The 22,695-nt window shown below is 45.4% G+C and overlaps 2 protein-coding genes and 1 long non-coding RNA gene across 4 annotated transcripts in view; 2 read left to right on the top strand and 1 right to left on the bottom strand.

Annotated features, from left to right (window-relative positions):
* Positions 1–2,084: 2,084 nt before the first annotated feature.
* Znf706 (zinc finger protein 706) lies at positions 2,085–10,550 on the top strand. Of its 2 annotated transcripts, none has more exons than XM_050162693.1 (4): positions 2,085–2,107; positions 6,418–6,554; positions 8,259–8,363; positions 8,991–10,550. In XM_050162693.1, the coding sequence occupies exons 2-3, from the start codon at positions 6,420–6,422 to the stop codon at positions 8,352–8,354; spliced, it is 231 nt and encodes a 76-aa protein (XP_050018650.1). In that variant the 5' UTR covers positions 2,085–2,107; positions 6,418–6,419; the 3' UTR covers positions 8,355–8,363; positions 8,991–10,550. The 2 variants fall into 2 exon arrangements, with proteins under 2 accessions (XP_050018650.1, XP_050018643.1); XM_050162686.1 differs by lacking the exon at positions 2,085–2,107 and adding an exon at positions 2,723–2,963.
* LOC126513096 (proline-rich protein 36-like) lies at positions 2,129–5,356 on the bottom strand. The gene is made up of 3 exons (XM_050161251.1): positions 5,345–5,356; positions 3,446–3,495; positions 2,129–3,114 (listed from the first exon to the last, which is right to left on the bottom strand). The coding sequence occupies exons 1-3, from the start codon at positions 5,354–5,356 to the stop codon at positions 2,352–2,354; spliced, it is 825 nt and encodes a 274-aa protein (XP_050017208.1). The 3' UTR covers positions 2,129–2,351.
* Positions 10,551–12,366: 1,816 nt separating the features above from the next.
* Positions 12,367–22,695, top strand: part of LOC126514271 (uncharacterized) — a 33,711-nt gene continuing 23,382 nt past the window's right edge. Inside the window, exon 1 of the long non-coding RNA XR_007595545.1 lies at positions 12,367–12,637. This is a non-coding gene — a long non-coding RNA (uncharacterized lncRNA). The remainder of the gene's footprint in view (positions 12,638–22,695) is intronic.

Raw genomic sequence — 22,695 nt, 5'->3', positions numbered from 1 at the left:
AAAGCCCTTGGAGACAGGACCCTCTGTATTTGTTTTGGGTTGGTGGTGGTGGCGGTAGTATTGTTTTGCTTTTTTGTTTTTTTCAGACAGGATCTGACTTGGAGCTCAGGCTGTCCTTGAACTCACTACACAGCCTCTCAAATTTGTGGCTATCCTCCTGCCTCATTCTCCTAGGTACTGGGATTCCAGGTGTGAGTTTTCATGCCCAGCCTGGACTGCGTCTCTTCTGTCTTTTAGTAAATCCTGTTGCCCTTCATTAATTTAGCTCTCAACTTAACCACACAGATAAATTGAGAAGTTCCTTCAAATCCTTGGTCTATTGAGGATTACAATGCTGGTTACTCAGCAACTCCTTCACCCCAGTAATCCCAATGTGCATACAAACAGATCAATAAACCTCTTCCACTGCCTGAGAAGCATTTTTCATTTCATTGTGGATTTTGATAGAAACTCAGCAAGTTCTTATTGTATAGTATCTTAGAGAAATTGCCTATAAGCAGAAAAAGAAAAATGTTACCAGAAGTACTATAGAGTTTTCTAAATTAAAGCTAGGAATGTGCACAGGATCCTAAGGAGCTCACATCCAGTTTGCTGCCACATTCCTGTAACCGAAGCAAGACACCAGCTGGCGGCAGAGCAAAGACACGGCCTTTCACCAACTGTTGCTACACACACGCTCAGTCTTATCCTCTGTTTCCAGCCGTTCTCCGTGGTATCATGGCACCCAGTCACCATCATACCACAGTCTCTAGGCAACAGTGCTTAGATGAGGGGTTGAACCCGACTCCTTCAAGGATAAAGAGCTCAGAGAAGACAAGAGGGTCTGGGCGGCAGTCTCAAAAAAGCCTCACACAGAAACCGTCAGATAAAGAGCAGGCAGCAAAAGGAACATTTTCAAGTTTACTGCTGTACACTCTGATTTCACAGAATGAACATCTGTAAACATCTTCAAACATCTTTGCACACACACACACACCTCCTGCCCTCCAGACAAGTGTTTCTCTGTGAAACAGCCCTGGTTGTCTTGGATCTCAAAGAGACTGGCCTGCCTCTGCCTGTTTCCCCAGTGCTGGGATTAAAGGCGCTAGGCCACTACACCCAGCTTCTTCAAACACTTTTGGCTGCCACAACTGGAAATGGGATTTGATGGCATCAGGCAGTGCTACCACCGAACACCTAGCGATTCCCAAGATAACACCCAAACTAACAAAGCGTTGCCTTGATACTCTACCTAGAGCTTTGGTCAAATTCTCAAATGAGATATGAATCAAAACCCAAAGAACACTGGCTTTTATAAATACTTCCTCTAGGTCATGGGGAAAAGAGCAACACACCAATTCTATTCCACAACAGAGGTCCCCAGACTTCGTGGCCCCTTTCTACTCTCCATTGTCATTCATGGCTAGACAAATGGTGCTTTGTATTTCCTGTCTCCAGAGTCTTCAACTTTCTCATTCCCCAAGACAGATCAATATAATTATAAACGTGATTATAGCTTCATGATGTCAGTTTCAAACCCCATTCTTTTTAGACACATTCTGTCCAATATCCGTTTTTTTCAATATGCTTTATTCAGCACATTGCTGGTCAATGGCATACAGTAATAAAAACGAGCTCACAGACGACCACCAGCGACAGTAACAAAACTTCAGGACCTAACTAAATTTTAACAAAGGCCTGAGAGTGTAAAGCCTAAGGGGTCAAAGCACACTCCAATCACTGCCGGCTGCATTACACTAAGATTGCATTCCATACAGTATGGAGCAAGCTAACTTCTGGCTAAACGATCCTACGACAAAGCTATCATAGCCCAGGTAACTTAGTCTAGTCTCATACGGTCAGGCACATTAGAGACTCCGGCTGGGCGTGGTGACACAGTCAAGCAGCTCTGTGAAGGCGGGAGGATCAGAGTTCTACCTGGGACGGTCCGGTTCACACAGTGTGTGTTTTTTTTTTTTTTTAGGTCACAAACGCAGTTTACCTTATTAGATCTAATTGGACAGCAGCATGTTGGAGGGAGGGTAATGAACGCAGCAGGTATTTACGACGCCATTTCTAAGCATCAGTAGACGTCCGCATTGTGAGCATTGCAATCGCTCTTAATCAGGTATTTGAAGATTATACTACTTTGTCTATCGAGTGACGGCAGGGAGTGACCTTTTTTTTATCCCAAATATTAGCAATCCGGTGGCCAACCTATTACAGGCCAAGCGGGCCCGGGGGTACTGAAGCAGATGGTCAGGCGCGAGTCTCCCAGCTAAGTGAAAGGCCCTGGTAGGTCAAAATGCCCTGAGCACCGACCCGGTGAGAGAACAATGGCCGCTAGCCTGACCGTCGGCCCCGCCAGAGCCTCAGCGGGCGCTCGGCCGGCCAGGGAGGCACGAAGGCGGCAGGGGCGGCGGCGCGAGGCCCGGTGAGAGCAGGCGAACAAGCGAGTTCCTCGCGAGCCGCTCGGCCGCCCGCAGGCCCGAGGTCACGCACGGCGGCGGCCGCCGGAAGCAGGAGCGCGCGCGGGAAGCGGGCGCAGGGGCGACGGCCCCGCAGTTCCCGTCCAAGGCCCCGCCCCCTCCGCGCTTATGTAACAGGGGAGCGCTGCCATTGGCCGGCCCGACCGGAAGGGCGAGGGCATGCGAAAGGGACGGGGCGGAGCCGCGGCAGGAAGGCGAGGGGCGGAACCGCGCGGGCGGGCAGGCGGGCCGGCGGCGCTGAGGCGGCTGGGAGCGCGGCGGCGGCGGCGTGCGCGGGCACGAGCGACGGGCCTGCCTCGGGCTCAGGCGCGGCGGGCGCGCGCTGCGGCGGGTGTGCGAGACGCGGGCTGTCGTGCTCCCGGTTCTGCTCGGTCCCTCCTCGGCGGCTGGCGGAGGCCCCAAGCGCTGCGGGGCGCGTCCCTTCCTTCCCTGTTCGTCCTGCCCGGCTCCTCTCGCGCTGCGCGGTCTCTCGGACGCCAGACCGGCCCGGCCCGGGTGAGCGGCGCCGCAGGGACACGGGAGCCGGGGTGGGAGGCACGCGGCGGCGGGAGGCCGGGGCGGGCGGCGGGAGGCCGGGGCGGGCGGCGGGCTCTGCTGCGGAGCAGGCGCGGGGCCGCAGGGCCGCCGAGGCCTCGGGCGGGCCAGGCTGCAGCCGCGGGGTGGAGTCGGTCCACGAATGGGTGTTCAAAGCCGGGGTCGGGCCGTGAGCCGGCCTGGGCCTCTTCCTCTGGCTGCTTGCGGGGCGCGAGCCCATTTCCTGGCCCCCCAGCCCCAGAGTGAGTTGTTTGACTTTGAGAGGCGCCTAAGGGCCGGGATTTACTTGTTGCCTCCGTCTCGAGCGCCCTGGGTTTCCCAGAATTCTTCTTCCTGGTTTTTTAACTCATTTGCAGCCTCCAGGGAAAACTAAGTTTCATTAAAAAAAAAAAATCAACGGGTAACTGTCTGCAAACGATTTATTGCCTTTCGATTTGTCGTACCTAGTCAGGGAGCGGTTCACACATAAGATTTTTGTCGGGAACTCGATGGGCTGCGGAAGAGCAAATCGTAAGTTGAGCTGTCCGAAAGCAGGTGGTTGGTTCGTTTGCACTTCTGCTTTCAGAAAGGAAATCCTTGCCAGGGTGCTGTCAGAAGTTAGGGGCCTGCCCCACGCAGCTAGCCTGTTAGAGCAGCTCTCCCTCTCCCTCACGTTCTTGTCTTAAAGAACAAATGGTCGCCACCTTTTCCTGAAGCCCATGCCTTTTGGTTACTGTTGTTAGGTGGTGATGGAAAAATGGGTTAAATTTTAAGTGTTCTGTCGTGGTTTAGGAGTAGTCCCAAATTCAAAAGTCAAAAATAGCTTCTGCTCTTCTTAGGACATTGTCTTTTAGAGTAGTGTACTTGAAAAGGTTATTAAAATAGCTTGTTTTTAACTTCTAGATTGCACGGAAAGTTCTGGAATTAATGATGTGCTGTTTTGTAACTTAGAAGACCAAACATAAAATCCTCAAGGACTGTCCACCAAAGCAATGTCTTTGCATCCGTAACCATATTGTGTGGAAGAGTAAGAAGTGTGAGACAGCTAGAATGTTTTAGCGAGGGTCTGATGCTAAGACAGGGACACTAAGAATGCTTTCGAAGTATTTGCACACATAGATTGAACACCCATCATTAAAATGGACTTTTAAATATGCCATTGGGTGTAATGGCGCATGCCTTTAATCCCAGCACTCAGGAGGCAGAGAGGAGGCAGAGGCAGGTGGATCTCTGAGTTCCAGGACAGCCAGCACTACATAGTGAGACCCTGTCTCAAAAGAGACATCCCCCTCCCCCAAATATGCCATTGGACTAAGAGATTGTTTCAGAACACAAAAATGAAGTGTAATCTTTTTGACAAACAGCTGATATTTGCCTTGTATGGGAGTTCTTAATATTAGGCTAGCATATTAAACATTCTTAGAGTTGGTGATAGACTGGACAGGCTTTCAGTTCATTGTGTAATTCTAGTGGGAATGTGTCCAGTTAAGTATGTATTGGTTCAGTTTCCATTGGGGTGGGGAGGAGAGCTCTGCTGTTTCTGTGAGACACTTTGACTTTACATCTGGTAGCTAATGAGGGTTTCAGCCCTTGTATGTTCATGTCTTTTAGTGATTTCAAAGTTTAAAATGTAATTGCAGTGCTATTCAAAATGACATAGGATCTAATTTTAATATGCTTCAAAAGCACTAGTCTCGTAGATCCTGTGTGAACAGGTTTAATTTGTGCTGTCTAACTAGAAGTCTGGTTTTAACAGGACTCTTTCAAGTGACAGTTGCTTTAACCTGTTTTCTTTAATTCCAGGCCATCGTTAGCAAAGAGTAGAAAGACACTTTGAGCTTTGTAAAAGGCACCCTTATACCAGGGAACTAATTTGTCTTTATAATTTGTGCGGCTGGGCCTAGCAAAGTGGCCAAGCAGATGAAGGTGCTTTCTGTCGAGCCCGAGGGAGGGTGTGAGTTGGATCCCCAGAACACACAGTGGAGAATGGATTCCGGAAACTGCCCACTGACTGCCACAAATACTGTCCAGCCCGTGATTCTACTTGCACACAAATAAGTGCAATTATTTGTGTTTCCATGTGGGAAAGAACTCTTCTGGAAAATTTGGCATAGTATAATAGTTTAATGAAACCTAGTACTAGAAGGATCGTTTGCTGTATCCCTGTGATCTCTTGGAGGATTAGCTAGTAGCACTTACTTTAAAAAGTTGTACAATTGTAAGTCACAGTAGTAGATGCTAGGAGGGAGATTAATAATGAAGGAAGACTAAACTTTGGGGCATTACATAAAATGAAAATAAAAACTTAGTATGCATTCAGCTCTATAAACTTGGGAGCTGTTTAGGAGAGGATATGGTCTTGCTTTGTAGGCCATGTTGGCCAGAGCGTGAGGCCTTCCTCTGTCTCCCAGTGGCTGAGATGGGGCCTTTGCACTTCCATTCCCAGCTCTGTTTGTTGAATTTTTTAAAAATAAATATACGTACCATACAGTCATTACCTGGTTTAAGGTACGAACATTTTCAGCACCTTTTAATGCTTCTGTCTTATCTCCCTGGTCATGACTCAATAAACAGCAAAATGGCCTCTAACTGTGACTTTGTACACTGTGGTTTCTTTCCAGCTGCCTTCTTTTTCTGACACTGAGATACAAACTTGTAGAAATAGATCTCATTTTGTAGCCCTGTACACCAGGCTAACCTCAGATTCACAAGCGATGCGCCTGCCCCTGCCCCTAGTGCTGGGATTAAAGGTGTGGGATTGCGGCCACACCTGGCTAGAAATGATTTTTTGGATGATACTGGGCATTCCTATGTGTGTTATCTATTTTTTGGATGGTACTGGGCGTTCCTCTGTGTATCTATTTTTACAACTGGTTGATTTTTGAATTCTCTCTAGTTTTAGCACAGGCAGTGTGAACATCTTTGTATATACCTTGGTGTGCATACATTTGATTCTATTGAACATGTGTCAAGAGAGGAATGGTCATGGTGTATACAACTACCAACCAGATTTCCACAATGGCTTTAAACTTATTAACAATCTAGGAACATTGGATGTGACTTTGAAAATCCATTCATGTTGCTTGCTAAACACCTTTATAAAATTTAAGTGGTCAGTACTGGAGAGGTGGCTCAGCAGTTAAGAGCTCTGACTGCTCTTTCAGAGGAGCTAGGTTCAATTCTAGCACCCACACGGCAACTTATTACTGCTTGTAACTCCAGTTCCAGGGAATCTGACACCTTCACACAGACATACATGCAGGGAAAACATGACTGTACAAGAAATAAAAATAAATTGTTCACAAAACAAAAAAATGTAAGTAGTCAACTCTGAGACTAAGTTACTAAAAGAAAACCATTAAAAACTTAGTAAATGCTTACAGTGCTCTGTATTAGAATAAAGAAGTCACTCTCATGCCTAATCTTCTGTTTTTAGATATGGCTCGTGGACAGCAGAAGATTCAGTCTCAGCAGAAAAATGCCAAAAAGCAGGCTGGACAAAAGAAGAAACAAGGACATGACCAAAAGGCTGCTGCCAAAGCTGCCTTAATATACACCTGCACAGTCTGTAGGGTAAGGGATCTCAGATCACGCTCCTCCACCCCCACCCCGCCCAGACAGGGCTTCTCTCTGTAGACCAGGCTGACCTCAAACTCAGAGATCTGCCTGTCTCTGCCTCTGCTGAGATTAAAGGCGTGTGCTGCCACTGCCAGGCCACTGCATGTTTTTAAGTGCTAGCCAGGAAAGTGGGTAAGACAGAATTCTCTACCCCTTGTGTAGAATAAAGGTGCATCCGTAGAGCGTAGTGTAACCTTGGTATAGCCTATGTAGCTTACAGCTTCAGGTGCTGTAAAAAAAAGTCCCCGCTGCATCCTGTGGGTCAGGCTGAGCTTTGTGTGGTGCTGGCGAGTGAAAAGCTGCTGTGCAGTTGTCTTGTCCTCCATCTCCACTAAATCCGCAGTCTGGGTACATACGCTACCACGTGGAGTCTTTAGACTCCACGTAGAGTCTTTAGACTCCACGTAGAAGTAACGTGTCTAAAGAATTGCTGGAGGCTTGCCGTGTTTTACCTGTACTCTCCCATATTTGATCTGCACGTGCGCTGTGTAATTTGTGCAGGTGATCCAGAGTGAGAGGAAATAGGGCTCACATCTAGGCAGTCTAGCTCTAACGTCTGCCTCTGTCGGTGTCGGTTCACTACCCCTGAGGTTAATGAGATGTCGGAGGGAAAAATAACATAGTCGGGTTGGTCTGGTGTAGAGGCTCCGTTTGTTTAAGCCCTGTACTTGAGTGAGATTGATGGTGTGGGTGGGAAGGGATCTTGAGAAGACATGATTGTCAGGCTGAAGCTAATCATCTGTTGAAGTCTTTACAAATAGAAGTTCCTAACTACATGAAAGTTCTCATTGAGGGAGGTCTCTGACAGTCATGATCATGTTGGGCCTTGGTAACGATGATAAAATTGAATGGCTTCTGATTTTTTTAACAGAGGCAAAGTGAAATTTTCATTAGGTTAGTAAGGAAGACATAACTTGACCTTGAAAAGTAGATTTTGTCAGGTGTGTGCAGATATTCTGGAGACATTGGGCGTATCCACTATCGCTCCCCTCTTTACTGTTTTGAACCCACAGCTCACCATTTGACTAGACTGGCTAAACTCCCTGTCTAGCTCTGGGACCTCCCTCCCCCCATTTCTGTTCTAGTAGCTCTGGGGTTATAACACGTGTGTGCATGCGTGGCTTTTATATGGGCACAAACTCCAGATCCTCCTATGTAGCAGGCTCTGTAAATGCTGAACTGTCTTCCCAGCCCCTAAAAATATACTTTAAAATCTTAAAAACTTACTTTTTATTTATGTAGTAGAGTGTTTTGAATAATAAATAATGAAGGTACTTGTCAAAGGAAGTCATTACTGATTCTCTGTTACGTGAGACTAGGAGAACCCAAGTTGAAATGAAACAGCTCTCAGGCAAAGTGTGCTCCATGTGAGTTTCTCAAGTGAGCATGACAGTAGAAGGTAAAGCTTCTGTGAGAATTAAGATTATATGCTTAATGTGTAAGTGTCTTCTGTTTGCTGTTAGCAACATGAAATACTTCCTATGCGGGGCTGGGAGTTCATTTTATGTAAGGTCCTTTTTCACATGCCAGTTAGAGGTTGGAATTTAAAAGCATTTTGCAGTAATTGTGTAGCACGGGTAGTCAAAGCTTTAACAGGTTACTTGTATTTCTTTCCTACATAAAGTCTGGTTCTTTTCTTTTGCATACTTTCCAAATTAGACACAAATGCCAGACCCCAAGACCTTCAAGCAGCACTTTGAGAGCAAACACCCTAAGACTCCACTTCCTCCAGAGCTGGCTGATGTTCAGGCATAAAGCTTACAGGTAACTAACTGGTCTTTCTTGGTTTGTCAGTCTTGGTTTGGGATATAGGAGCAAAACTATACCTCCTCAGCTGTGGAATGGGTCTGCCTCTAGCAGAGACTGTGTGCCTTTGCTTTGAATGTTTAACTGTTTGTTATAAATCGTAAAGTATTCCAGTAAAACAGTTGATGATTGGTAAAAGCCCTTTTTTTCTGGACCCCTCCTTTTTCGTGCAACTGTAGCCAAAAATAGAGGGGATAAGAGCCAGGAATGAAAGGCTTGTCAGCTGTGAGAAAATGGTCATTTCAAAGGCACGAGGGTCTCCCAGAAGTCCAGAGCAGTTTACTGAGTACGTTTTTACATTTCCTTTACTTACTTACAGTGCTAGGCAGAGCTTCTCTGTATTAAAATATAGAGGGGGGGGGAACCTCAGTAGAAATGCCCTTGAAGTTACCAGTTTAAACTTCATGTGCGGTTGGTCTTCTTGCCCTCCTAAGTAGTGGCACATTACCCATGTGTTTGAGAATTACTTCTATCTATAATATCCAGTTGACAAGTCCACCACTCTGACATCTTGATGGTCTTTCATTTTAGACACCTGAAATGCTTGTCAGCCATGACCTTGACTGAAGCTTTTCTGTCTTCCAGGTGAACTCATGACACCTTTGACTCTTCTACTGTCTCAGACCTTAGGTAACAAACCTGCAGCTGCTTTTTTAAACAAACTGTTGATCAGCAAAAATAAAGGGGCTACAGAAACACTCATTTTTATGCTGTTCCCTTTGGGCTTCATGCAAAGACAATTCTGTGTAAGTGTACAGTTGACTCTGATTTGGAAACCTGAAAAATCAGTCCATTCTCGTTATAATTTTTTTTACAGTTGTAATTATATTGATGTTCATATTGTGTAAAATAACTCATTTAATAAAGTAGTGCTTTGATTTTACAACATCACAAGATAAATGGTTCTAGGAATTCTGTTCTAACTTATTATTTGCCTTATAAAAATGAATTGATCAGCTAGTGTTACAGAGCAGTCCTCTCCCTTCTCAGCTCAGTGGCAGGTTTGTTAAACTAGAGCAGACTCATTCATTCAGTGTGCACGTGATTTCTTGGCAGCCGACACAGGTTAGAGAAGCTGATCTGTTGCTTCCGTGTATCTGCAGTCACACGTCATTCCCCACTGCCGATCATGTCCTCTGTCTAAGGTTGAAAACGAGCCAGCTGGGAGTGCATTGTAGGTGTAACAGACACAACCCATACAATTGGCAGGATTGCCAGTGAGCCCTTCTGCATGACTGTATCCCAAAGCGTATGCCGGAACGAAATGGTCTGTTTGGACAAAGTACGATGGAACAAGGGTGAACCATCATGATCTATGTCTTATATATAGTGAGTATTTTGCAAATTGTTCCAATTCTTTAATTTGAAAATGAACCATAATTTTTGAGAGAGATTTTAAAAGTTATTTAGCTAATTTTATGAATGGATTTTTACATTTAACAGAAAGATAGAAATGGTTTCTGCCAGGTTAATTCCCAGAACATTCTTTTCTCTTAAGTAAAATAGTTTTACGAATTTAGTGCTGGCTCCTAAAATCAAAGAGAAGTTTTGACTTCTAAAATGTGCCAGTGTTCACATTGGTTCAGTTGGATAAGGCAGATTCTGCCAGTTAAGTAGGACTAGTTCTGATTTTCTTTTGTTGCCTGGTGTACATGCAAATCTGTAATAACTCAGTTTAAGTTTAAAAATGGATGTAATCAAAAGAACATTAATAAGCGCTGACAGCTACTTTGGGCATTTGACCTGTGCATGACAGATGGTTCCCCTCTGGCTGCCGTGGCCTTGGCATTTGGTGGCAGCGTTGTGGACTCAACCACCTGGCTCAGAGTGCTCTGAGTTTGGAGGAAGGTGTCTCAAGGAGGAGCCTCAGTCCCTGTCCCCAGCCTCACTAAGTACGGTCCTGTTACTCTATTTAATTCCTGCCTCTCAGACTTGGTGTCCATTGTTTCCTAAAGTGTTGCTGACCAAAATTAGAGTTTTACCTGTTTCTTGTGGGCCTCCCAAGTTAGTGACAGTTTTAGAGCTTTCGGGTGTACCTTACGCAGGTGGGCATTGGTTTTCAGAAAGCCTGTTCGCAAGCTTCAGTTTAATTCTGTTTGTTTGTTTCCGTGTCTGTAATTCAGAATAAAACCTTTCGATCTTGTATTTAACTGTTGTGTAAGCAGCGAAAGACGCCGTTTTCCTTCTGTATCTCAGTGACAGGGAATAGTTGATGGATCTTCACTCTCAGCATGGCCCTCTTCTGTATGTCAGTCAGGTTTGCTGAAAGGAGAAAAGCGACAACTCAAACCTCTGTAATTTAATTTGGAGAGTTTCTATCAGACGGATTTGTTTAAAGACTGTTACAGTGTCCTCAAAGGTGATATCAAATAGCGAGAGGGGATCGTCTGTTGTACTCTGTATTTTTGTCAGTTGTCAAAGGGAACGGGGTTCACATTCAGCTTGTTCCCATGCCCGTCCTCATGTTTAGCTGACACTTGGGCCTCACGTGTGCTGTAATGTCTTATTAAAGAAGATGTTAAAGAAAACGAAACTAGTCTAATTTCTTGTCCATTTTGAGAGGTTTTTACATCCTCTTTCCCCTCTTCCCTTTCTGATTGTAGAATTTTGTCAAGTATAGCTTGGTAGTTCAGAGGATGGCAAGTAAGTCCTTAGATTTTTTTTTTCATTGTTTTCCCTATGTTTGACTATTTGATTCTTTGATTCTGTAAAATTCTTCCTAAGAGTGAACAAAATGTCAATGAAATCTTGTGTGCAATATACAAGATACTAGAAGAAAAGAATTAACATTACAATGCTAAAACAACAAAAGGTGCGTAGGTCAGTTAGTTGCCGGATGGGTCAGCTCTTGCTGACACCCAAGACTGGATAGGACTTGGTTTTTGGTTTTGTTTTTGCTTTTTTGTTTTGTTTTGAGACAGTTTCTCTGTGTAGCCCTCTGAACTCAGAGATCTGCCTGCCTCTGCCTTCCAAGTGCTGAGATTAAAGGTGTACGCCACCACCACACAGTGACTTTGGGGTTTATATTACAAATATGTCATAGGTATGACAGCATAACTCCAACTTGAGACGTACCGTAAGGTCACACAGCTACTGCAGTTCACAGCCCCAGCCTTTGCATGTGTAGTACACTGCCTGTTTTAATTCATGGTTAATGGAACTTTTACAGGGTTTCTCTGTGTAACACCCCTGGCTATCCTGGAACTCACTCTGTAGACCAGGCTGGCCTCTGCCTCTTGAGTGCTGGGATTAAAGGTATACACCACACTACCCAACTTGTTTTGTTTTTTGAGACCCAAGCTGGCCTCAAACTCAGATCTACCTGCCTCTGCCTTCCGTGTGCTGGGACATTGTTTTTTCTATAATACATTGATCACTGTCTGCACTCTAAAATGTATTTTAAACAGCGGAATCTGAATGAATTTGTTTGTGCCAGTTTTCTAGTTTGTCTTTTTGTTTAGTGGGTACGGCCATGGTGAATCAGCAGGCAGGGGTTACGTTTGATGTCACTGTTCATAGTAAAGTAGTTAGGCTAGCTTCTTTTTACTGTGAAACTTAAAAAGAAGGTGTGACTTTTCAGTGTATAGGTATAATAAAATCTTTGCTTGGCTGAAAAAATATGAACAAAATTCATTGTCATTAGTTACAGTGTTAAGTTTTTTTTTTTTTAAGAACTTTTTTTTTATGTGTATTGGTGTGTTGCCCACATGTGTGTCTGCGTGAGGCTGCCAGATCCTCTAGGACTGGAGCTACAGTCAGTTGTGAGCGGCCATGTGGCTGCTGGGAATTGAACCCAGGTCCTTTGGAAGAACAGCCAGTGCTCTTAACCACTTAGCCATCTCTCCAGCCCCCAGTGTTAGGTATTTTTAAAGAGAGCACCTTAAGTGCTCTTGATTAGCTGAGGCTATCTTTGCAGTAGTTCCTTACCTTTTCTGTCTTTGTATTTAGTATAAGTCCAAACTTGAAATGTTTCCTACAGAGGTGGACTTGAGTCACATGCTGTTGAGTGTGATCCTCACTGTTGATAAAGTCGTATTCCTTAAGGTCATTTTATATTTGCAGCATCATTACGTAATTATTTCTTGTTTCTTTTTTTTTGAGACATTGTCTCGTATAGCCCAGCCTGCTCTCTGACCTTCCCCCCCTCCACTTTTCAGGTGCTTGGATTACAAGTATGCATCACCATCCGTTGTTAAGCATGGTGGTTTCTAACGGCTTTCATTTTAGGGACTGTAAGTACCTTGCTTTATCTCTGCCTCTTCTAAGGTCTGGCCGCTGAGTGGTCTGCATGTTACCTGGAGATCTATGGAGATTTCTTTTCTTCCCGTCTGTTCAGTCACTTGACACGTATCCATATGGGTTTTCAGGCCAGTACTGATCTGTCTTGTTAAAATTATTTTAGCTTTGACTGTCAGCAGCTTTCTGATTGACTTTTGGGTTAGATTGACTTTCTGTCAGATGTCCCATCTTGTTTTGGTTTTGAGAATTTTATTTGTAAGACTTTAAGAAGCCCCAAGCTTATTTTGTACATTCCCAGAAAGAACATTTTCCCACTGGTTCCTTTGGGAGAATTAGAAATGAGATCTGTATGCTGGGTGTTGTTCTGGGGGAAAGGGTTTTCCCTTTATTTAGGAAATGTTAGAACACTTTTGGGAGGAAGAATCTTGTCCACACGTTTGTGGGACAGGTTCTCGGGCTGAGTTTTCCTCATATGCCTGCTGATGCCTCCACCCCACCACCCTCTCTTAGGGGAGACTGAACCCAGGGTCTACACATGCTCGGCAAACCCTGAGCTGCTTCTCCAGCTCCAGATTTCAATTGCTGATGTTAGCTGTAAAGCTTGACATGAAAGCAACATTGTATAAAGAAATGTACAAAGCTTTTTTTGTTCTTCACATTAGTAGTCTAGGGAAGGTTCATATTTTTATTTTCATAATTTTAAGGTAGATATTAAGTGCCTAGTGTGTTCTGAGTAGCTTTTCTGTGGGGGGGTGAAGAGGTCAGTCATGCCTAGAGGGACGGGGAGCTGCCTAGGGCTATGGAAAGAGAAGTGGGAGCAAAGAGGGTAAGCCAGAGCACGCTGCCTCTCTGAAGTGTGTGTGGGTTAGTCAGAATGGGGCCTTTGAGCCCACGGGCGAGAGTGGAGCGGCCTCAGAGGGGGACCCGGTGGTGTGTTGTGGGCAGACTGTCCTGTTTTGTGACAATGTGATTGTGCTAGGAAGATTGTGTTACTGTCAAATACCAGGTACATACCACCGTATACCCTTATCTGTGCAGATTAATAATTTTCCAGGCAGTGGTGGCACATGCCTTTAATCCCAGCACTTGGGGGGCAGAAACAGGAAGATCTCTGAGTTCAAGGCCAGCCAGGGCTATACAGAGAGATGCTCTGCTTGGTGCAATGATGCAGCTATTGTCCAGAGAGCTGTACCAGAGGTCCCAGATTTATTGAATCTGTTCATGGTGTTTGTCATCTACTTGATTAAAAAGTAATACATTTGAAAAACACTTTGATACATACAGATTTGGGAGAGTTTTTAAAAGCAGTATAAAAACCAGTCAGTAGTCTCTTTCACATTTGTGCACACGTGCACATACTTTATGTTAAAACATACTTGTAGTCATGTGTCATAGGAGTCTGTAGTCATTTATAGTGTGGAACTTCGCTGTTTAGTATAGCAAATGAGTTTGCTTCATGCTACAGACTTGGTGTAAATGTAGTTGTGTGGTTGGTGAGCCACTTAGATTTGTTGTAAGTGTTTCTCTTTGACAAATTCTCAGGTTTTTCTCTAATTTATTAACACATTTAGAACTGCATCTCCTAAAACAGCTCTTGCTGGGAAACAAGATGGGACACACGGAGTGGGTTTTGTTTTGTTTTTGTTTGTTTTCTGAGACAGGGTTTCTCAGTGTAGCCCTGGCTGTCCTGGAGGTAGTAGGTAATGCACAGGCAGGCTTCCTGGACAGTGGTGTTGAGATGCATGGCCTTTGAATACTTTGAGTGTTTGCTATTTTCAGATCAAATTGTTTAAATGTGATGTAGTCCTTTGGTGCCCTGTGAAAGTTGAAACATTTTGTTTGCTAGTCAGGTACAATTTATCTCCATTTCTAAGTGTGCTTGACAAGCTGTCCACAGCGGGCTGGAAAGGGCTTAAAGCTGCCAGGGAACACGAGATAAGTAAGGTTGTAATCCCCCATAACCTGCTGACGCCGAGCTTCCCGGGCTCCCTCCGCCGTTCCAGATGACATCTTGTAGAGTCCTGCTGACATCCAACGCATCTTTTCCCTCAGCCTAAGTGTTAGGCTTACAGGTCTTACCTGCCAGATGGCTGGAGTGTAAATTTGGTATTTATGTGTATTTTATTCAGAATCAGTAAAAGTTGGTTTTTATTTGTTGATAACTTCCTGCTCCAAAGGAGGAAAAAAATAAGAGTAACAGTAACAAAGTAGCCTTTCCTGTACCTAGGTCTTTATTGTGTGTGTGTGATTTTTCACAGTAAATAGGCTCTAAACTTTGCCTTGAAGAGTGAGTGTGTAGTCACCCTTTAAGATGGAGAAACTGACATCTGCGTCAGATCTGAACAAATAAGGAAACGTGTGAACACATGTAGCAGCTCTGGCCCAGTGACTCCAGCTTCCTGCCGCTGTCATGCGGAGTGGTACATGCCCTGCCCGTTCCTGCTTGGCCTTCTTCCCCACCGAGCCCCGGTGGAAGTTAGAGGACAGGGGCACAGCAGACTAGAAGCTGTGCTGAGAAGCCGCCAGAGCTGCAGACTGCCGCAGCGACAAGAATGGACGGTGGTGCTGGCTCCAGCCCTCTTGCTTGCCGTGTGTTTCCTAAAGCCCTTCATTGTGAAGGTGAGAGGTGGGCCAGTGAAATGGCTCTGTGGGTAAACTTGAGGAAGCCCGACCACCTGCGCTCTGCCCTGGGTCTGACCTCCAAACTCACAGAGGTCCACCTATCTCTGCCTCCCGAGTGCTGGGATTAAAGGTGTGCGCCACCACTGCCCCGCGATAAATACTGGCTTTTAAAGGAAAGACCTGACAAGAACATGCTTCCACATGGCCTGCGTTGGTTACAGATTAGGGCTGTATGTTTTATAGAGTTTTATGTGGTAGTTTTATTTTTCTGTATCTCCTCCCACCATGTTTTGTTTAAGTAAGGAGAGATTTTTCTTGGAGCACAGTCCCAGCCTGTTCCTCTATTGGGAAGCCTCAAGGGTCTTGACTGACAGGCCTTTCTTGGTCCAGCCCAGCGTGAACTTGCCGCCCCTTCTGTGGCAGTCAACCCTCACTCTTGAGTTCTTTGAGCTCTAGTTGTTGCTTTCTTCTTCCGCACTATCTTCCTGCCACTTAGTGAGGGTGTTCTCTTCCTCGATCCTTCCCATGAGACTAGTCTGTCCAGTCTGCTGTGATCACTTCTCTCCTACGTAGCCACCAGAAGTAAACTGATCTCTGTCATTGAGTGTACGGTTCTTGAGGGACTTTGGGAACAGAAGTGGCCTTATTTCTGGTGCCTTGGATGGCATCCCTAAACTGCAGCAAGTTCCTCTCACTGCTCTTACCTTTGAAATGTTCCAGAAGTTCACTCCCGTCCTCTTAAAAGGTCAGTTTGAAGGAAGTATGGAGGGAAATTTTAGATCAGAAGATTGTAGGCTGAAACACTACAGTAAAACCCACAAATACTGTTTAAATGCAATAAATGTAAATCCACTTAGGATTTAAGGAAATTGTATTTCATGAGCCCAGAATGTGGCAGCAATCTGTCTTGGCATCATTTGATGTGGGAATCAGTGTGTTGGGTTTCAGCAGGCTCACTGATCAGGCATGACTTCTCTGTTTTAAGAGAAATGCAAGCTTAGGTTAGTGGAAACATGTCTCACAACCATTCTTGTGCATGGCCAGCTAGCCTGTGAAGTTGCTGTCTAATTTTGGATCTCTTTGTTGAGTACTGCTTGCAGAATTCTGCACAATAGAGCAAGAGTCTAGGATGGTGAACTATGCGAACTATGCTGCTTGCGAGGGAGATGTTGCAAAGTTGTTCCATTTTGTCCTGAGAGCCATGGGTGGGCATGCACCTGGTTCTGGTCAGTCAGAATGGCTGACCTTGAACTTTGCTGGAATTGTAGCTGATCCTAGTGCTGGCTGAGACAGAACAGTGAGGCTTTGTTCTGATTTGAAAGTCAGGTGAACAGGCTCCTCACTTGGTAGTTTGCTGGTACCAGACAGACCACAGTGCCAGAAGCCATCGCGGGTGGAGTCTCACTTTGACCGAGCTTTATTATTCATGGGAGAACTATTCTTATGCCGACTTTTGGACTATGAACTACTTGATTCTTTTTTGTCCTCATCCTTCTCTGCTTATAATTTTAAATGGGAAGAATATTCAGTTAGATTAAGAATCTTGGTGTCTTGATCACACTTGGACTTAAGCTGCACTTGGTTCCGTGTTTGCTTGTTCTTTGACAGTCACACATGTATCTGTAATGCCTTCCCCCGCTGCAGAAGACAGATGCCTCCTCCGGAGCCCCCACGACCTCGCGGTGATGCTCATAACGGAGATGGCCTTGTTTAGGATGTAAGAGCTAGCTAGCCATACGCTTAGGCTTTGCCCAAACAGATTACAAATAATAGAGCTTCTGAGTGATTATTTCGGGTCTGAGCCTCCAGGAACGAAGTCTCCAACAACAGTCCTCTCTCCCTGCGTGCCCCTTCCCTGTGTCGTGCCTGTTGTTTTACCCACTGATTTTAACCAGGACCGTCTGCGTCCACCCTTTGGTGTATAACTGACGATAACGACTGTCTTTCCCCAGAATCCAGTAGTTTAACCAGGAGGGACAGGGTTCCGTGAGCTCCCTCTTCAATGATTGACTGGCTCAGTCTTCCTGGGTGCAGTGCAGGGGCCCCCGGCTGCTGTGAAGTCATGTTTACAATGGCTGTCCCCTGCCCTGAAGATAGCATGTTCTTCTTATCTTCTGACTGTTAGATTATTTTCCCCGGGTACTCATGGTCATTTATTCTTAGTGTCTTGTTTTTTAGAGACTGGGTTTTAAATCTATATAGCCCTGGCTGTCCTGGAACTCCCTTTGTAGACCAGATTGGCCTCCCTCTGCCCTCCCAGGTGCTGGGATGAAAGGCGCGCCCCACACCACCTGGCTTGCTCTTAGCATCTTGAACAACCAGGAGCCTATTCACTGATGGCTACAGGTGCTGTAGGGGCAGCGGTAGTGTACACCGTAAAGTACAGTTCTGACTAGGTTAGATCCACATTTTAATAGGCTATTGGATATCAATCCTAGTTTAGGAAAAAAAAAAAACATCATCGGCAAATGGCATTGTAATAATATGGGAATATTGTAGGTGAAGACTGTTATCCAGGTCAGTTAAATTGAAAAATCCCATCAGCAAACAAAATTCTTGGCTAAGGGCTGGAGAGATGACTCAGTGGTTAAAAACATTTGTTACTCCAGCAGAAGACCAGGGTTTGATTGCTGGCACCCCCATGGTCGGTCACTACTGTTGAAGTTCAGTTCCAGAGACACCAGGCACATGTGTGGTACATATACATACGTGCAGATAAACACTCATAGATAGTGTCCCAGTGCATCATCTTAGTACCGCTGAGCACGTAACATGCTTACTGACTCACTCAGTCCCAGAAGTGGACCTTGTTTTCAATCTAAAGAGTTTTTAGGGCTGGAGAGATGGCTCAGTGGTTAAGAGCACTGACTGTTCTTCCAGAGGTCGTGAGTTCAATTCCCAGCAACCACATGATGGCTCACAACCATCTGTAATGAGGTCTGGTGCCCTTTTCTGGTATGTGGGCATACATGGAAGCAGAATGTTGTATACATAATAAATAAATAAATCTTTTTTTTTTTAAAAGAGTTTTTAGCAAACTCATAATCACATAGGTCTTTATACACTCATAGGAGCAAATTAAATATAAGGGTTGATGCTGTGTATAAAACATGCTCAAATAATATCAAATTCCAAGGCACAGTGTGCCCTTGAGAAAGCACATTGGTAAAGGGACATGGTGGTACTCTGAGGATTTAGCCTGTGTTTGGAATACGATGCTAGAGCTTAAAATCGGGGCTGAAGTGAGATTTGCATGAACATGCATAAAGATGCAATCTCAGAAACAGATGATGTCTTCAAGGGAGTGTAGTCCAAAGAACAAACAAAAGCCCTTGCTTTTAGCCGATGGGTAGAAAAGACGCTGGAGTACTGAAGAGCCATCAGAAAGGGAGGGTTGAGCCGAGTCCCGGGTTCTCAGATGAGAGGGAACCGAGCTTGGGCAGAGACCCTGTGGTCGGGGCATGAACTCCTGGCAGGAGCAGGTTAGTTTCCACGCTTGGCACCAGCAGGACTCCCAGCCGTTCTCTGAGGTCAGGGAATGGGTTTCAAGGAAAACCATGGAAGGTGGTAGCAAGACAGGGCAGATGGTAATCTTCTGTCTTGAGAAGCAAGTAGCTGGACACAGCTTGGCTCCCTCCTCTGGGGAATATAGATAATATGTAGAATATAGATTCCTATCACCGTGCAGAAGTGTTATGTCCTGCTCGCTTTTTAAAGCCCGGTGAGCTTAATTCTCATTGAAAATATTGACTTACTTTAGAAATGTTGATTTATTAATATTGACTTAGAAATGGTTTGCTGTATTTAAATGGCTTGCTAGTATTTAAGTACAGTAGTTCAGCCTATGTTCTTCAGTGCTTAGCCTTAATTTTTATATATGCTTTATATACTTAAATTTTATTATAAGTTAACTACTTTAATAAATTTCATAACATGAAATTATTGTCACATATATAAGATACACTAGATTTTAATGGCTAGCGAGAACACAGGATCTCCTGAGCCACTCACTGGTAGATTGGAAAGGGGAATCCAGCTGGCCTGTGACAGCCTTTTTAGCCCGTTGTTTAAAGCCTCAAATCCATTTTATTTTGGGTCAAGAAGCGTAGTACTAGTTACTTTTTTGGAAAAGTTTCTAGAAGTAAAATTCCTGGATAAAAAGTACAAATAGGGCTTTCACAGGGCTGGTTTTGCATGGGGAAGTGGTAAGGGGCTAGGTCAGAGCTAGCTTGGGTTGGCAGTGACTGCAGGCTCTGAAGCCATGTCTTTCCTACCTCACAAGGCCAGGTGGATGATTTTTTTTTAAATATTTATTTATTATGTATACAATATTCTGTCTGTGTGTATGTCTGCAGGCCAGAAGAGGGCACCAGACCTTATTACAGATGGTTGTGAGCCACCATGTGGTTGCTGGGAATTGAACTCAGGACCTTTGGAAGAGCAGGCAATGCTCTTAACCACTGAGCCATCTCTCCAACCCCCAGGAGGAGGAGGAATTTTTTAAGAACAGGAAATTTGCTGGGCAGAGTGGCTCAGGCCTTTGGTCCTAGCAGAGGCAGGCCAGTCTGGTCTACAGAGCAAGTTCTAGGATGACCAGGACTGCAGTGAAAACAAACCAGGAAACTGCAAATTGTGAAGCCGGTTGAAAGGGTGGAGGGCAGTGAGCTGCTGTGTGGCCTCCAGGTGGAAATCCGTTGTTAGCTGGTGGATATAAGGTTATCCTGTTAAGAGTAATCCTCTTTAGCAATTCAGGGTACTTTCCTGAGAAAGAAAGGGCTCAGTCACAGCCAACAAGTCCAAAATATGATGTGTGGGCTGGCAAGGTGGTTCAGTGGTAAAGGCCCGTTCTGCCAAGCCAGGTGACCTGAGTTCGAGTCCCAGGACCCACGCGACATAAGAGCAGAGCCCCCTGAGTTATCCTCTGGCTTCTGTCCACTTGCTGTGGTTTGTGCACACAAACTAATTAAAAGTATAACTTAAAAAGATTTAAGTGAGTTCGAGGCCAGCCTAGTCTACAAGAGCTAGTTTCAGGATGGGCTCCAAAGCTACAGAGAAACTCTGTCTCGAAAAACAAAAGAACAAAAACAAAAATCCCTTAAATCTGATGCCTGATTCCAGCTGTGCCTGTCTCACACACGGTTGTCAAATGACCGAGAAAATATACTGAGCATGGGAAGTAGCCAAGGCTTTCTTAGCTCTCGGCTTCAAACCCCTCACTGCCATTTAGAGTCTGACCTTGAGGGGGAAGCCTGCAGCACCTGTCACATCCCAGAAACAAGGACAGTGCCTCCTTGTTGACAGAGCATTTAACTGTGAAACGACACATGTAAATTTTAGGATGAGTCTGTTAGTCTGAGGTGCCTCTCCGGGAATGTCGGCTGTGAAAATGCAGTGCTGGACCAGGGTGTCTGGTGGGCTAGGTATGAATTTTGGAAATGTTATAGTTTTGTATTTTAAATTTGTATCTGTGGGAGATGCCTGTTTAGCTCTTACATGCTCTGTTTTTTTCTTTTTTTCTGTAGTATCTGGTTCTTGACTGGTTGGCGATAGTCTTTAATTATGAAAGTAATATATGCTTCATGGCAGATAGTAAAAATGCCCTCTCCGTGGCCTTGGCATTGTTTTTCCTTTGTTTAGTTTCTGGATGGTTTGGTTTGAGACCCCATCTCACTCTGTAGCCCTGTCTGCCTGCAGATGGTAGCTGCTGTTCCTACCGCCTCATCCTTCTGGGGCTGCTGCGTTGGGATGCATTTTGAGTTTGGGTGGTTTGTAATAGATGGGTCGATAGCTTCAGCGTTGATTTCCAGTTGCCAAGTGCTGTTATTTCCTCCCCCGCCAGTGCACCTTGGTAAGGGCAAGCTCCTCATGACCATGGTTCTGCTCCCAGCAGCTGCTGCTGAACTCTACTGGGCGCCTGCGGTTAAAGCACCCCAAAAAGCCCCAACTGCAGAGCTCACCAGCTTAGGATAAAGCCAGAGTTTAATTGAGCTGTGTTACGAAAGGCTCCAATAATAGAGCTTGCCACTTGAAGGAAATGCCACAGCCCACTGGTACTGCAGAAGCTCCCTGTGTGAGGGAGGCCCTGCTGCCTGACGCCACCATCAGCTCTCCAGCTCCCTTTACATAAGGGAGATTGGTTCACATGTTACATAAAGTGGGTTTGTTAGTATTGTTTGATTATTGAAAGTCTAACTGAGGGCCAAAGAGCATCAGTGTACCTGTTGAGATTATTGTGAACCCCATCAGACTCCAGAGTAGAATCAACACAGTGACGCTGGCCCTGGGTCTAAACATAGGGGCTTGTCTTTACGTGTGATATAAAGAAGCCCCGTGGTTAGTATTTGACTTTCTGAGGTTAGAAGGAGTTCCAGGGAGTTCTGTGTGCAGAGCTGGTTTTTAGTGCTCTCTACTAACTTGTGTGGCCCTGCCTTGCCTGTTTCGGGTGATGCCAGCTGCCTCTGTCACTGCCCTTCACAACTCGAGAGGCCGAGGACTCGTGATGAACGCTGACCTGGGAGTTGTTAAATACCGAGTCTGAACACTTGCTGTTGTGTGCAGTAACAGCAGCTGCACGGCCCAGCGCTGCAGAGTTTGGAGCACACACGGATATTTGCGCTGGCATCCAGTTCACGAGCTTCGGGCAAGGGGGCTGGAGGTTAAAATACACAGACACAGACAGAGAGACAGCGACACGGGTCATCCTTTAATTCCCCAAGAATGCCCCCTTTATTGTGTTCAGGGGCAGATTATATAGAGATAGCCACGCCCCAGCCAAACCCACCAGAAACCACTCTCCTGCCATCAGGAACTCCTGAAGGTCTCGTGCTCAGAGCAGCTGTAGGCACTCAGATGAGGGGATTACAAGAAATTCAGGATCTGGGGTCTCACTGCTCCTAACAGATATTTGTTCCAGTTAATACCGAGCACAGGAATGTGCTGTGGGGTTTCAATGGCCAGGTGTAGAGCTGCCAGGGCACTAGGCCTGGGGGAGGGCATCCTGTCTCCTTGCTCACTGCTCTACACGTTCCCTCCCATCCTTTCTCATGGCTGTTTGTCGGCAGCACAGGGACACTGCGTGTTTTTTCTGTAGCGTGTTCCCCAGGTCCTCAGCAGAGGTGTTGGCAGATGAAGAGCCTTTCTTCGAAAGGAAAGGGAAATGCATCAACGCCACGGTTTTATTCTGCTGCACTCTCACGGGGCTGGGGGAGGTGGAGCATTGTTTTGGGTTCTAGACGTTGGAGGAGGGAAACCATTATTTTTTTTTTTTTTTTAAAGATTTCTTACATATACAACATTCTGCCTCCATGTATGCCCGCACGCCAGAGGAGGGCGCCAGATCTCAGTACAGATGGTTGTGAGCCACCATGTGGTTGCTGGGAATTGAACTCAGGACCTCTGGAAGAGCAGCCAGTGCTCTTAACCTTTGAGC

This window comes from Alexandromys fortis, unplaced genomic scaffold (genome assembly GCF_014885135.2).
Source record: "Alexandromys fortis isolate MF-2015 unplaced genomic scaffold, M_Fortis_MF-2015_v1.1 scaffold_17, whole genome shotgun sequence".
Classification (NCBI taxonomy): Eukaryota; Metazoa; Chordata; class Mammalia; order Rodentia; family Cricetidae; genus Alexandromys; species Alexandromys fortis.
This window is presented reverse-complemented; position numbering and strand designations above follow the sequence as displayed.

What these genes read in the sequence shown, in the direction of transcription:
- LOC126513096 (XM_050161251.1), bottom strand. An exon ending in GTGAACCGCTCCCTGACTAG is followed by an intron (nt 3,115 to 3,445) that starts GTACGACAAATC and finishes CCGCGGCTGCAG; the next exon opens with CCTGGCCCGCCCGAGGCCTC.
- Znf706 (XM_050162693.1), top strand. Translation starts at nt 6,420, where the DNA reads ATGGCTCGTGGACAGCAGAAGATTCAGTCTCAGCAGAAAAATGCCAAA. An exon ending in ACACCTGCACAGTCTGTAGG is followed by an intron (nt 6,555 to 8,258) that starts GTAAGGGATCTC and finishes TTTCCAAATTAG; the next exon opens with ACACAAATGCCAGACCCCAA.